Raw genomic sequence first — 15,171 nt, forward strand, 5'->3', positions numbered from 1 at the left:
TCTATGACCCAACACTCTATGACCCAACACTCTATGACCCAACACTCTATGACCCAACACTCTATGACCCAACACTCTATGACCCAACACTCTATGACCCAACACTCTATGACCTAACACTCTATGACCCAACACTCTATGACCCAACACTCTATGACCCAACACTCTATGACCCAACACTCTATGACCCAACACTCTATGACCCATCACTCTATGACCCATCACTCTATGACCCAACACTCTATGACCCAACACTCTATGACCCAACACTCTATGACCCAACACTCTATGACCCAACACTCTATGACCCAACACTCTATGACCCAACACTCTATGACCCAACACTCTATGACCCAACACTCTATGACCCATCACTCTATGACCCATCACTCTATGACCCAACACTCTATGACCCAACACTCTATGACCCAACACTCTATGACCCAACACTCTATGACCCAACACTCTATGACCCAACACTCTATGACCCAACACTCTATGACCCAACACTCTATGACCCAACACTCTATGACCCAACACTCTATGACCCAACACTCTATGACCCAACACTCTATGACCCAACACTCTATGACCCAACACTCTATGACCCAACACTCTATGACCTAACACTCTATGACCTAACACTCTATGACCTAACACTCTATGACCTAACACTCTATGACCTAACACTGTTGACATGAAGGTCAATGGACATACAGCTCCTTAACATCACGTTTATCACCTTACCCATCCAATTTGCTACATTAGAGGGGATAGTTCATTAAAAACTGCACCAAATTCATATACTGTAGGTGCCAAACGTTACAAGGGTCTCAATAACTGTTCGTGGGGAGTTTTATGTGGGCGGTTACTTATTCAAGCGTTACTGTCATAGGCAGTTACTACACAATACCTAACCACAAAAAGTCTAGCTAGTAGGCTTGTAGAGAGAGTGTATAACAATAATTCTGAGGGACATGGTAAGAATGGGATAAATATGTTGGACACGCTCAAAAGATTAGCATTATTTTTAAAGGGTAAGACAATAAATCAGATGATCACTTCCATTCATTTTAAAGGGTAAGACAATAAATCAGATGATCACTTCCATTCATTTTAAAGGGTAAGACAATAAATCAGATGATCACTTCCATTCATTTTAAAGGGTAAGACAATAAATCAGATGATCACTTCCATTCATTTTAAAGGGTAAGACAATAAATCAGATGATCACTTCCATTCATTTTAAAGTTTTCGGTTCACAACCCGCTCCATCAAACCAATATGAGTGTGCACCTGGAGTACATGAAAGCATGCTACAGTGACATTATTTCATCTCAAACCTACTGACATGCCAACTCAACCTCAATGAATATAATAAGACATTATAGGTCCATCTGAGATTGTGATTATGTTGCTCTGCTGCCTGAGACAACACAGAAACATGCCATACATTTGGAACATGGAGGCGTTAAGTGCCTTGACTAGCAGCCTTTGGGTTGCCAGTTCATCTCTCATATTGCAAAGCCCCTGTTTCAAATGAGCAACCTTCTGGTTAATGGTCCACTTGTCTAACTTCTGGGCTGAAACAAGTACATTGTCTATACAAAACAGAACAAAAGTGCGTAAGAATAGGGAATTAATGTAAAAACAGCACAACAACACCACAATGTCAGTCCTCATGGTCATCAGTCCGCTTGTCCCAGGCTCTCCTTGAGACTCAGCAAATGCCATGCCCCTGTGAGTCTCTCTGGGTGAACATCTGGCTTCTAATTAGCAGTGACCTTGAGGCAGGTGAGCCATTGATGATGGGCAAGTCCATAGAGAGAAGGGTCTAGTCTCCTGTGAGGACAACTGTGTGTGCTGGGCCGGGCTCCAGTTATCACTGACCTCTACCTGCCTCAAAAGCTACTCCCTATGGGCAGACAGCTTCTGAGGTAATAAGAGATGCTATCATGTGTGTCAGGGAAGGGGAGAGTAGACGACCTGCTGGGAGTCCACATGCAGATCTATCATCTCGTTAGCGTGTTGCATTTATAATTCACAAGCATGCAGGGTTGCATGTGTAATTAAGTTGTGCATCCACACAACTCTATGACGACGCTATGACTCAGAAAACCAGATGGCTTTTACACCGCTCTACAGGAAATTCTACTGAGATTTCAGTCAAGGCGACCATTTTGGTTCTGAAGGCAAGTGGATTTATCGACTCATTTCTCCAATACACCAACTATAGATAAACATAACATTCATTTCACTAATATTTTACAAGGAATGAATCAGAATGAAAATACTATTCTGCAAAAGAAAGTAATACAATCAAACCAAATTAAAATTATTAAAAGGGCATCTTATTGAATAACATTAATGATTGCCAGCAAATGCCAAAGTACGCCGCTCGACCCGGAGTGGATTGTACAAGGATCCAGTTTTCATTGATTAGCAATTATCTTTCTTTTCGATTTGAACTTGTCATGACAGAAGCATAACATTAAATAGAAACAATATAAGGCAATTAACATGAAGTGAAGCAGTTGGGAAAAGGCAGTATAATGTGCTTAAGGGAGGCTCAGCCTGCAATAGAGCAGACAAAGGCCTGTCTCTCTCTCTTTTCTCTCTCACTCTTTTCTCTCTTTCTCTCTCAATTTTTTTTCTCTCTCTCTGAGGAGACTTGGGAGAGAGAGAGTCCCTCTGGAGTGGGCAATCAAGGGAAAGGAACTGACAAAAAGCATTCTCAGGGAAATCAGCCGGAACTGATTGCTCTTTTCAATCAGGTATATTAAGTGTGCAGGCTCCAGCCGTTTGTAGATGAGCTTGTGATTATTCTAATGTTTGAACCCCCTCCTCCTCATCACACCCCCCCACCTTCTGACCAGCCAACCCCCGTTCTCCCCCACGGCCCTTGATGCAACAAGCAGAAATTTGCAGGCTCAGGGCCTCTGGCTGTACAGGATGAATAGGTCACCTGGCCTCACCTCAGCTACAGATCACAACAGAGGGTGGTGGTAGTCATCGCAGAGGCGAGGGGTCTACTTCAGCTGAAAATAATGAGTTAAATAATGATTCAACACACAACAACATTTTCCAAGTTGTAGTGGTGGTGGGACAAGCAGGGGGAGGTTCTATTTGTAATAGCTTGTCAGAAGTAAGTTGGGTGGCACAGAGAGAAATGATGGTGGAAACAGGGATATAGAGAGAGGAAGTGATGGGGGAGACAGAGATACAGAGAGAAAGTGATGGTGGAAACAGGGATATAGAGAGAGGAAGTGATGGGGGAGACGGAGATAAAGAGAGAAAGTGATGGGGGAGATGGGGATAAAGAGAGAGGAAGTGATGGGGGAGACGGAGATACAGAGAGAAAGTGATGGTGGAAACAGGGATATAGAGAGAGGAAGTGATGGGGGAGACGGAGATACAGAGAGAAAGTGATGGTGGAAACAGGGATATAGAGAGAGGAAGTGATGGGGGAGACGGAGATAAAGAGAGAAAGTGATGGTGGAAACAGGGATATAGAGAGAGGAAGTGATGGGGGAGATGGAGATACAGAGAGAAAGTGATGGTGGAAACAGGGATATAGAGAGAGGAAGTGATGGGGAGACGGAGATAAAGAGAGAAAGTGATGGGGGAGATGGGGATAAAGAGAGATGAAGTGATGGGGGAGACGGAGATACAGAGAGAAAGTGATGGTGGAAACAGGGATATAGAGAGAGGAAGTGATGGGGAGACGGAGATAGAGAGAAAGTGATGGTGGAAACAGGGATATAGAGAGGAAGTGATGGGGGAGACAGAGATACAGAGAGAAAGTGATGGTGGAAACAGAGATATAGAGAGAGGAAGTGATGGGGGAGACGGAGATAAAGAGAGAAAGTGATGGTGGAAACAGGGATATAGAGAGAGGAAGTGATGGGGAGACGGAGATAGAGAGAAAGTGATGGTGGAAACATGGATATAGAGAGGAAGTGATGGGGGAGACGGAGATACAGAGAGAAAGTGATGGTGGAAACAGGGATATAGAGAGGAAGTGATGGGGAGACGGAGATAAAGAGAGAAAGTGATGGGGGAGATGGGGATAAAGAGAGAAAGTGATGGGGGAGATGGGGATAAAGAGAGAGGAAGTGATGGGGGAGACAGAGATACAGAGAAAAAGTGATGGTGGAAACAGGGATATAGAGAGAGGAAGTGATGGGGAGACGGAGATAGAGAGAAAGTGATGGTGGAAACAGGGATATAGAGAGGAAGTGATGGGGAGACGGAGATTAAAGAGAGAAAGTGATGGGGGAGACAGGGTTGAAGAGAGAGGAAGAGATGGGGGAGACAGGGTTGAAGAGAGAGGAAGAGATGGGGGAGACAGGGATAAAGAGAGAGAGAGAGATGGGGGAGATGGGGGAGATGGGGATAAAGAGAAAGGAAGAGATGGGGGAGACAGGGATAAAGAGAAAGGAAGAGATGGGGTAGACAGGGTTGAAGAGAGAGGAAGAGATGGGGGAAACAGGGTTGAAGAGAGAGGAAGAGATGGGGGAGACAGGGATAAAGAGAGAGGGAGCGATGGGGGAGACGGGGATAAAGAGAGAGGAAGAGATGGGGAGACGGGGATAAAGTGAGAGGAAGAGATGGGGAGACAGGGTTGAAGAGAGAGGAAGTGGTGGGGGAGACAGTGATAAAAAGAGAGGAGGTGATGGGGATAAAGAGAGATGACGTGATGGGGTATAAAATGAGAGGAAGTGATGGGGAGACGGGGCTAAAGATACATGAAGTGATGGGCGAGACTGGGCTAAAGATACAGGAAGTGATGGGGGAGACGGGGCTAAAGATACAGGAAGTGATGGGGGAGACGGGGCTAAAGATACATGAAGTGATGGGGGAGACGGGGCTAAAGATACAGGAAGTGATGGGGGAGACGGGGCTAAAGATACAGGAAGTGATGGGGGAGACGGGGATAAAGTGAGAGGAAGAGATGGGGGAGACAGGGTTGAAGGGAGAGGAAGAGATGGGGAGACAGGGTTGAAGAGAGAGGAAGAGATGGGGGAGACAGGGATAAAGTGAGAGGAAGAGATGGGGGAGACAGGGATAAAGTGAGAGGAAGAGATGGGGAGACGGGGATAAAGAGAGAGAAAGAGATGGGAGAGACGGGGATAAAGTGAGAGGAAGAGATGGGGGAGACAGGGATAAAGAGAGAGAAAGAGATGGGGGAGAAGGGGATAAAGTGAGAGGAAGAGATGGGGGAGACGGGGTTGAAGAGAGAGGAAGAGATGGGGGAGACGGGGATAAAGAGAGAGAAAGAGATGGGGGAGACAGGGATAAAGAGAGAGAGAGAGATGGGGGAGACAGGAATAAAGAGAGAGAAAGAGATGGGGGAGAAGGGGATAAAGTGAGAGGAAGAGATGGGGGAGACGGGGATAAAGAGAGAGAAAGAGATGGGGGAGACGGGGATAAAGTGAGAGGAAGAGATGGGGGAGACAGGGTTGAAGAGAGAGGAAGTGGTGGGGGAGACAGTGATAAAAAGAGAGGAGGTGATGGGGATAAAGAGAGATGACGTGATGGGGTATAAAATGAGAGGAAGTGATGGGGAGACGGGGCTAAAGATACATGAAGTGATGGGCGAGACTGGGCTAAAGATACATGAAGTGATGGGGGAGACGGGGCTAAAGATACAGGAAGTGATGGGGGAGACGGGGCTAAAGATACATGAAGTGATGGGGGAGACGGGGCTAAAGATACAGGAAGTGATGGGGGAGACGGGGCTAAATATACAGGAAGTGATGGGGGAGACGGGGATAAAGTGAGAGGAAGAGATGGGGGAGACAGGGTTGAAGGGAGAGGAAGAGATGGGGAGACAGGGTTGAAGAGAGAGGAAGAGATGGGGGAGACAGGGATAAAGTGAGAGGAAGAGATGGGGGAGACAGGGATAAAGTGAGAGGAAGAGATGGGGAGACGGGGATAAAGAGAGAGAAAGAGATGGGAGAGACGGGGATAAAGTGAGAGGAAGAGATGGGGGAGACAGGGATAAAGAGAGAGAAAGAGATGGGGGAGAAGGGGATAAAGTGAGAGGAAGAGATGGGGGAGACGGGGTTGAAGAGAGAGGAAGAGATGGGGGAGACGGGGATAAAGAGAGAGAAAGAGATGGGGGAGACAGGGATAAAGAGAGAGAGAGAGATGGGGGAGACAGGAATAAAGAGAGAGAAAGAGATGGGGGAGAAGGGGATAAAGTGAGAGGAAGAGATGGGGGAGACGGGGATAAAGAGAGAGAAAGAGATGGGGGAGAAGGGGATAAAGTGAGAGGAAGAGATGGGGGAGACGGGGATAAAGAGAGAGAAAGAGATGGGGGAGAAGGGGATAAAGTGAGAGGAAGAGATGGGGGAGACAGGGTTGAAGAGAGAGGAAGAGATGGGGGAGACGGGGATAAAGTGAGAGGAAGAGATGGGGGAGACGGGGTTGAAGAGAGAGGAAGAGATGGGGGAGACGGGGATAAAGAGAGAGAAAGAGATGGGGGAGACAGGGATAAAGAGAGAGAGAGAGATGGGGGAGACAGGGATAAAGAGAGAGAAAGAGATGGGGGAGAAGGGGATAAAGTGAGAGGAAGAGATGGGGGAGACGGGGATAAAGAGAGAGAAAGAGATGGGGGAGACGGGGATAAAGTGAGAGGAAGAGATGGGGGAGAAGGGGATAAAGAGAGAGAAAGAGATGGGGGAGATGGGGATAAAGTGAGAGGAAGAGATGGGGGAGAAGGGGATAAAGTGAGAGGAAGAGATGGGGGAGACGGGGATAAAGAGAGAGAAAGAGATGGGGGAGAAGGGGATAAAGAGAGAGAAAGAGATGGGGGAGAAGGGGATAAAGTGAGAGGAAGAGATGGGGGAGACGGGGATAAAGAGAGAGAAAGAGATGGGGGAGACGGGGATAAAGTGAGAGGAAGAGATGGGGGAGAAGGGGATAAAGAGAGAGAAAGAGATGGGGGAGATGGGGATAAAGTGAGAGGAAGAGATAGGGGAGAAGGGGATAAAGTGAGAGGAAGAGATGGGGGAGACGGGGATAAAGAGAGAGAAAGAGATGGGGGAGAAGGGGATAAAGTGAGAGGAAGAGATGGGGGAGACGGGGATAAAGTGAGAGGAAGAGATGGGGGAGACAGGGTTGAAGAGAGGAAGTGGTGGGGGAGACAGTGATAAAAAGAGAGGAGGTAATAGGGATAAAGAGAGATGACGTGATGGGGGATAAAATGAGAGGAAGTGATGGGGGATAAAGGGAGAGTAAGTGGAATCCTAGATACACATTTCCATTCCAGCATGCTGCCGGCCATGGGCCAAGTAGAAAAATAATAACAAAAGGAGAAACTAGAAAGTTATTTTAGTGGAGACGAGGAAACAAAGTGGCTCTAATGCACTGTAGCGATGAAGGAGAGAGAGATGCCTAACAGAGAGGAGAATGAGAGATGACAACTAGATATTGCTTGGGGTTAGGGTGAACAGTGTACCCAGTTAAGGAAGCAATCTTTTTCCCATGTTCTTATACCAATTTACCTGACAGGAGACCAAAAAGCCTTGTAAAAGATCTGGAAGATAGTCTATAAATTATTCAGATGGGCCCCGTTGTTCTACACAAGTGTTACAGCTCCTCCAGACTCGTATCAAGCTAACGCGTGGCCCAGCCATCGTGGTGTTCCAGCCTTGTGTTCCAGCCTCAAAGTGTTCTCTGATTAAATGAGCTTTAGTGAGACTAGACAGCTGCGATTTGAGCTTCTTTGTTTTGGTCCTCTCCGGCATCTCAAAAAGCCCTTAAAAGCACCCGAAAACAACAGAATAAAACGTGAGCGCTGGTGACCAAATAGGTCTCTCTTTGGTACGGGGAAAAGGAAAATGAGAACACACTATGAATTTTCTTTTAAAACAAAGATCATTGTGTCATGTTTCTTGTTGGAGTGAGAGACGCTGCATTTTTTGTTAGAGTGGGTGACTCAATCATCTAATTCCTTTTGGCTTCACCTGTGGAGGCGGACTTCTGTCAAAACTGAAGAAACACATCACTTCATGATTCAAACCAATGCTGTCTGGCTGACCAATAGGGACAATAACAAAATATATTTCCAAATCAAATGATTTCTCTCTCAGTATGGAATCATCTGCTCTTAAAGGTCTAATGCAGACGTTTTTATATCAATATCAAATCATTTATATGTAGCAATTAAGTACCTTCCTGTGATTGTTTTCAATCACTTAGAAAATAGCAATTTCTCAAGCAATTTTGTTAGGACTGTCTGGGTGTGGTTTGAGTGGGGAAGGGAAAACTGAAAACTACACTGAACCAAAATATAAATGCAACAATTTCAAATATTTTACTGAGTTACAGTTCATAAGGAAATCAGTCAAATGAAATAAATGAATTAGGCCCTAATCCATGAATACCTTAAAAACAAAGGAGGGGCGTGGATCAGAAAACCAGTCAGTATCTGGTGTGACCACCATTTGTCTCATGCAGCGCCTCATCTCTTCTGCATAGCGTTGATCAGGCTGTTGATTGTGGCCTGTGGAATGTTGTCCCACTCCCCTTCAATGGATGTGCGAAGTTGCTGGATATTGGTGGGAACTGGAACAAGCGGTCGCACATGTCATTTCAGAGCATCTCAAACATGCTCAATGGTTGACGTGTCTGGTGAGTATTCAGGCCATGGAAGAACTGGAACATATTCAGTTTCCAGGAATTGTGTACAGATCCTTGCGACATGGGGCTGTGCATTATCAAATTACCATCAATAAAATGAAATTGTGTTCGTTGTCCACCATGAGGCAATCTGTTCAGAACATTGACATCAGCAAACCACTCGCCCACCCGACACCATACACAATGTCTGCCATTTTCCTGTTGGAGTTGAAACTGGGATTCAACCGTGAAGAGCACACTTCTCCAGCCTGCCAGTGGCTATCGAAGGTGAGTATTTGCCAACTGAAGTCAGTTCCGACGCAGAACTTCAGTCAGGTTAAGACACTGGTGAGGATGACAAGCATGCATATTATCTTCCCTGAGACTGTTTCTGACAGTTTGTGCAGACATTATTTTGTTGTGAAAACTCACAGTTTCAGCAGTCTGGGTGGCTGGTCTCAGACGATCCCGTAGCTGAAGAAACCGGTGGTGGAGATCCTGGGCTGGCGTGGTTATACGTGGTCTGCGTTTGTGAAGCCGGTTGGAGGTACTGACAAATTCTCTAATGGTGGTAGAGAAATGAACATGTAATGTCCACCAGGCAACAGCTCTGGTGGACATTCCTGCAGTCAGCATGTCAATTGCATGCTCGCTCAAAACTTGAGTCATCTGTGGCGTTGTGTTATGTGGCAAAACTGCACATTTTAGAGTGGCCTTTTAGTCTCCTCAGCACAAGCTGCACCTGTGTTATGATCATGCTATTTAATCTGCTTCTTAATATGCCACATCTGTTAGGTGGATGGATTATCTTGGAAAAGGAGATATGTTCAATAACAGGGATGTAAACAAATTTGTGCCAACATTTGAGAGAAACAGGCTTTTTGTGTGTATGGAAGGTACATTTCTGGCATCTTATATTTTATCTCTTGAAACATGGGACCAACATGTCGTCGTATCAGTAAATTAACTAAATTACCACCTGTTGATGTCACCGGGCAGGCCAAAACTCCACCCACCAAAACAGGGTGACATTTCAGGCAGTCTTTTCGAACAGCACTTACACTAAAATGGTATTATCATAATTTTCACAATTTCATAGTATTATTCCAACCTCAGTGTAGAAATAAAAATGTATATATATATATATATATATATATATATATATATATATATACATATATATATATATACATATATATATATACATATATATCACACACAGGGAAATCACATTTTTGACTGTACTGGGCCTTTAAATGGCTAATTTTCTTGGTTTTACCTTAAAATGTTCATGGATAATAAGGTTATCGTGTTGTATATCACATTTGACCTATTATTAAAATACAGGGTCTACGGAAAGCACTGTGAGGTAAACAGCTTTATAGCCCATATAGCCTTCTCCTTGGTGTTATGTCTGTGTTGTCTACTGGTGTTTGTCATAATGAATTGAGTCAACCAATGGCTTATCAGTCTCACCCAATTGAACTAACAAGCATGTACAAGAATTGATTGTCCCTGAAAGGACTTGAATGAGTTGATACACGTTGACAGTTTGAGCCGTATACTAATCCATCTATATCCATAATGAAGACTGGTTCTGGTCCACTTCAACAATAGCTGCCTCACTGCGTCATTCGAGCACATAATTAGCGGGAATTCGATTAAATAACCAAATAGGAAACTAACAAAGTAAATACGCCTCTGGGGATTGTCCACCAAATACTTGAGAATGAAATGAACTTATTGACAGGCAGTCAGACAAACAAGTCTATTCCCAGACAATGAGGCAGCAAATGCTTACTTGCCAGATTGCCTAGGGAGACTAACTTTCATACGTGCCAGATAAATAACTTAATTCAAAGGTGGGAACAATGTAGCATGTTTACTCGAGTTAATTACGCCACTTGAGCTGTAAATACACCACTTCTGCACCACAAATGGCAGCCATGTTCTCTTATTCTCAACGCCAATCCACAATGGCAGATAGACAATAATGCCTAGGGCATTAAGCCACCGTCGTTCTGTCCTGTCATCCACACCATGCCTCCCATTCGGTCTGTTAACCTGTCCTGGTGGTCGTCTCAGAACGCATACAAATCCCTTGTGCTCTATTAAAGTCCTTCTCCCATTGGCCACTGAAACTGCTGCCATATACCATCCATATTGAATCAGACGGGGCCCTCTTCCTGAACGGAAGAATATTTCCGATTTTTACTACAAAAATCAGATCAAAGTTTATTTGTCACGTGCGCCGAATACAACAGGTGTGTAGACTTTACAGTGAAATGCTTACTTCCAGGCTCTAACCAACAGTGCAAAAAAGGTATTAGGTGAACAATAGGTAAGTAAAGAAATAAAAACAACAGTAAAAAATACAGTGAAAAATAACAGTAGCGAGGCTACATACAGGCGGATTGAGGTAGTACGTAAACGTAGATATGGTTAAATGGACTATGCATAGATGATGAACACAGAGTAGCAGTAGTGTAAAAGAGGGGTTGGCGGTGGTGGGTTGCGGGACACAGTGCATATAGCCCGTTTAGCCAATGTGCGGGGGCACTGGTTGGTCGGGCCAATTGAAGTAGTATGTACATGAATGTATAGTTAATGTGACTATGCATGATACACAGAGAGTAGCAGCAGCGTAAAAAGAGGGGTTGGGGAGGCACACAATGCAAATAGTACGGGTAGCCATTTGATTGCCTGTTCAGGAGTCTTATGGCTTGGGGGTAAAAACTGTTGAGAAGCCTTTTTGTCCTAGACTTTGGCACTCCAGCACAGCTTGCCATGCGGTAGTAATGCAACCATGCTCTCGATGTTGCAGCTGTAGAACCTTTAGAGGATCTGAGGACCCATGCCAAATCTTTTAGTTTCCTGAGAGGGAATAGGCTTTGTCGTGCCCTCTTCACGACTGTCTTGGTGTGTTGGACCATTCTTGTTTGTTGTTGATGTGGACACCAAGGAACTTGGAGCAGGTTGAGAGCTTCACTACAGCCCCGTCGATGAGAATGGGGGCGTGCTCGGTTCTCCTTTTCCTGTAGTCCACATTAGTCTCCTTAGTCTTGGTTACGATGAGGAATAGGTTGTTATTCTGGCACCACCCGGACAGGTCTCTGACTTCCTCCCTATAGGCTGTCTCGTCATTGTCGGTGACCAGGCCTTCCAATGTTGTGTCGTCTGCAAACGTAAATGATGGTGTTGGAGTTGTGCCTGGCCATGCAGTCATGGGTGAACAGGGAGTACAGGAGGGGACTGAGCACGCACCCCTGAGGGGCTCCAGCGTTGAGGATCAGCGTGGCAGTTGTGTTGCTGCCTACCCTCACCACCTGGGGGCGGCCCGTCAGGAAGTCTGTGATCCAGTTGCAGACAGAGGTGTTTAGTCCCAGAATCCTTAGCTTAGTGATGAGCTTTGAGGGCACTATGGTGTTGAACGCTGAGCTGTAGTCAATGAATAGCATTCTTACGTAGGTGTTCCTTTCGTCCAGGTGGGAAAGAGCAGTGTGGAGTGCAATAGAGATTGCATCATCTGTGGATCTGTTTGGATGGTATGCAAATTGAGTGGGTCTAGGTTTTCTGGGATAATGGTGTTGATGTGAGTCATTACCAGCCTTTCAAAGCAGTTCATGGCTACGGACATAGTCATTTAGGAAGGTTGCCTTCGTGTTCATGGCCACAGGGACTATGGTGAACTGACTGCTTGAAACATGTTGGTATTACAGACTCAATCAGGGACATGTTGAAAATGTCAGTGAAGACACCTGTCAGTTGGTCAGCACATGCCCGTCTGGCCCCGCAGCCTTGTGAACAGTCGTCCGGAACAGGTGATGTTCTCATGCATGCCTCAGTGTTGCTTGCCTCGAAGCGAGCATAGAAGTGATTTAGCTCATCTGTTTGGCTCGTGTCACTGGGCAGCTCGCGGCTGTGCTTCCCTTTGTAGTCTGTAATAGTTTGCAAGCCCTGCCACATAAGATGAGCATCGGAGCCGGTATAGCATTATTCAATCTTAGCCCTGTGTTGACGCTTTGCCTGTTTGATGGTTCATTGGAGGGCATAGCAGGATTTCTTATAAGCTTCTGGGTTAGTCCCGCACCTTGAAAGTGGCAGCTCTACCCTTTAGCTCAGTGCAAATGTTGTCTGTAATCCATGGCTTCTGGTTGGGGTATGTACGTACAGTCACTGTGGGGACGACGTCCTCGATGCACTTATTGATAAAGCCAGTGACTGATGTGGTGTACTCCTCAATGCCATGGGAAGAATCCCGGAACATGTTCCAGTCTGTGACAGGAAAACCATCCTGCATCTGCTTCACCTGACCACTTTTTTATAGACCGAGTCACTGGTGCTTCCTGCTTTAATTTGTGCTTGTATGCCGGAATCAGGAGGATAGAAATGTGGTCGGATTTACCAAATGGTGGACGAGGGAGAGCTTGTACACGTCTCTTTGTGTGGAGTACAGGTGATGTAGATTTTTTTTCCTCTGGCTGCACATTTAACATGTTGATAGAAATGATGTAGAACTGATTTAAGTTTCCCTGCATTAAAGTCTCTGGACACTAGGAGTGGTTTCCTGTTTGCTTATTTCCCTATACAGCTGAAAGTGCGGTCTTAGTGCCAGCATCCGTCTGTGGTGGAAAATAAACAGCCATGAAAAGTATAGTTGAAAACTCTCTAGGCAAATAGTGTGGTCTGAATTTTATCACAATATACTCTACTTCAGGTAAGCAAAAGCTAGAAACTTCCTTAGATTTCGTGCACTGTTGTTTACAAACATGCACAGACCGCTTCCCCGTCTTACCAGGGCATGCTGTTCTATCTTGCCGGTGCAGCGTGTATCCCGCTAGCTGAATATCTGTCATCATTTAGCCATAAGATATTACAGTTTTTGATGTCCCGTTGATAGGATATTCGTGATCGTACCTCGTCTAATTTATTGTCCAATGATTGCACGTTGGAGAGTAATATTGACGGTAATAGCAGTTTTCCCACTCGCCTTGCAAGGCACCCTGCTCTGTGTCCTCTGTACCTGCGTATATTCCTCTTGCAAAAACTGGGATGCTGGCCTTGTCAGGTGTTTGGACAATGTTTCTTCAACAAGCAGTACACACAGGACAATCTTTGTCTAATCAGAGGTGAGTGGTAGCTGTCCTGATATCCAGAAGCTCTTTTTTGCCGTAAGATACGGTTGCAGAAACATATGTACAAAATGAGTTACAAATATCGCAAAAAACCCCACAATTGGTTGGGCGCTCGTAAAACTGCTACCATTACTTCTGGGCCATTTGAATGGATTAAGAGGGGCTCTCTGGCCACAATAATTAAGAGGGGCTCTCTAGCCATTAGGAAGTTTTATTCCATCGGATGCAACAGACCTAATTAAAGTATCTTAACCTTGTTGGGCCTAATCTCATGCGTCACTCTATAAAACATGGGCGTGTCTAAATCAAGCTGTAAAATGCCTCGAAGCCTCCTGGTTTGAGCTCTAGCTCTCAAAAGAAGCGTTTAAAACAAGTCGGATAACGCTGGATCAATGTTAAAATGCCGAAACAAAGCAAATACCATTGGCCAATTACAATTTGATTTAACCGGGTTTATATCGCTCAAAAGGAATTATGTTCAATTAGCGAGGATGCTGGTGGGGGAGAAGGTAAATAAAATACTTTGATGAAAACACAAGCAAATAACATCATAGTTGTAATCAACAGCTTTCTTAATTGAAATGGAGCCAAGGAAGACACAGCTATAATATTTGGGCTTGTCGAGAGATTTCTATTGGTTACTAATAAAACACAATGCAGGGGGGTCAAAACAAGAAGATGAGGAAATGAAACATGGCAGTAAATTGGTAAAGGTGACATAACACCTAGAATGATTGCAGGTGTGGAGTAAATTGCATGTTTGTTAAAAAATCTTTTGTGATTTCCTGTGAGAGCGTCCAATTTCAAGACGCAGATATTTCCGGGGAGGAATATATCTTGTTTGTTGAATATATAGTTTACTGTCTGCAAGGTCCAATAACAGCATGTTGAGCGATTCAAAACATGCAAGTATGACCTTAGCAGAAAACAACACGTTTTAATTACTCTCTGACTTTGCAGTGTGTTATACATCCATCTCTCACATCAGAATATAAACTACTGTTAATGCCTCAGGAGTGTCCGTGTAGACTTATGGTTCAACCAGTGATACAGTGTCCATATAAGGACAGTGTCAACCATTATTTAAAGAGGACTGACTGGCTTACCTTTGCTAGCCCTCTCCACATGCTGCAGCTCTTCAGGGAACCTCAGGATCTCCGGGTACTTCTCTTCACACTTCTCAGCCAGGAAGTGGAGCAGCGTTGTGTTTTGGTCGGCCGACTTAGTGTCTCGAAGCTGAGAGAGAGGTGAAGTCATGGGTGAGTCACGGCATTAGTTGTTCTTACCCATTTAGGAAAATCCCAAAGCAACTGACAACAGTGAGTGCATACATTGTAGTATAGATGACCTCCAACCCACGACCCTGGCATTTCTAGCGCCATGCTCTTACCAACTGAGCCACGCAGGG

The 15,171-nt window shown here is 45.0% G+C and overlaps 1 protein-coding gene across 6 annotated transcripts in view; it reads right to left on the reverse strand.

Moving 5' to 3' along the window:
- Positions 1 to 15,171, reverse strand: part of diaph2 (diaphanous-related formin 2) — a 717,979-nt gene that overhangs the window by 251,014 nt on the left and 451,794 nt on the right. For all 6 annotated transcript variants that reach the window (XM_031797927.1, XM_031797925.1, XM_031797929.1 and 3 more), the window contains one exon: positions 14,870 to 14,999. In XM_031797927.1, coding sequence (XP_031653787.1) covers positions 14,870 to 14,999 — 130 coding nt within the window. The remainder of the gene's footprint in view (positions 1 to 14,869; positions 15,000 to 15,171) is intronic.

Source organism: Oncorhynchus kisutch, linkage group LG19, assembly GCF_002021735.2.
Source record: "Oncorhynchus kisutch isolate 150728-3 linkage group LG19, Okis_V2, whole genome shotgun sequence".
In the NCBI taxonomy this organism is placed as follows: Eukaryota; Metazoa; Chordata; class Actinopteri; order Salmoniformes; family Salmonidae; genus Oncorhynchus; species Oncorhynchus kisutch.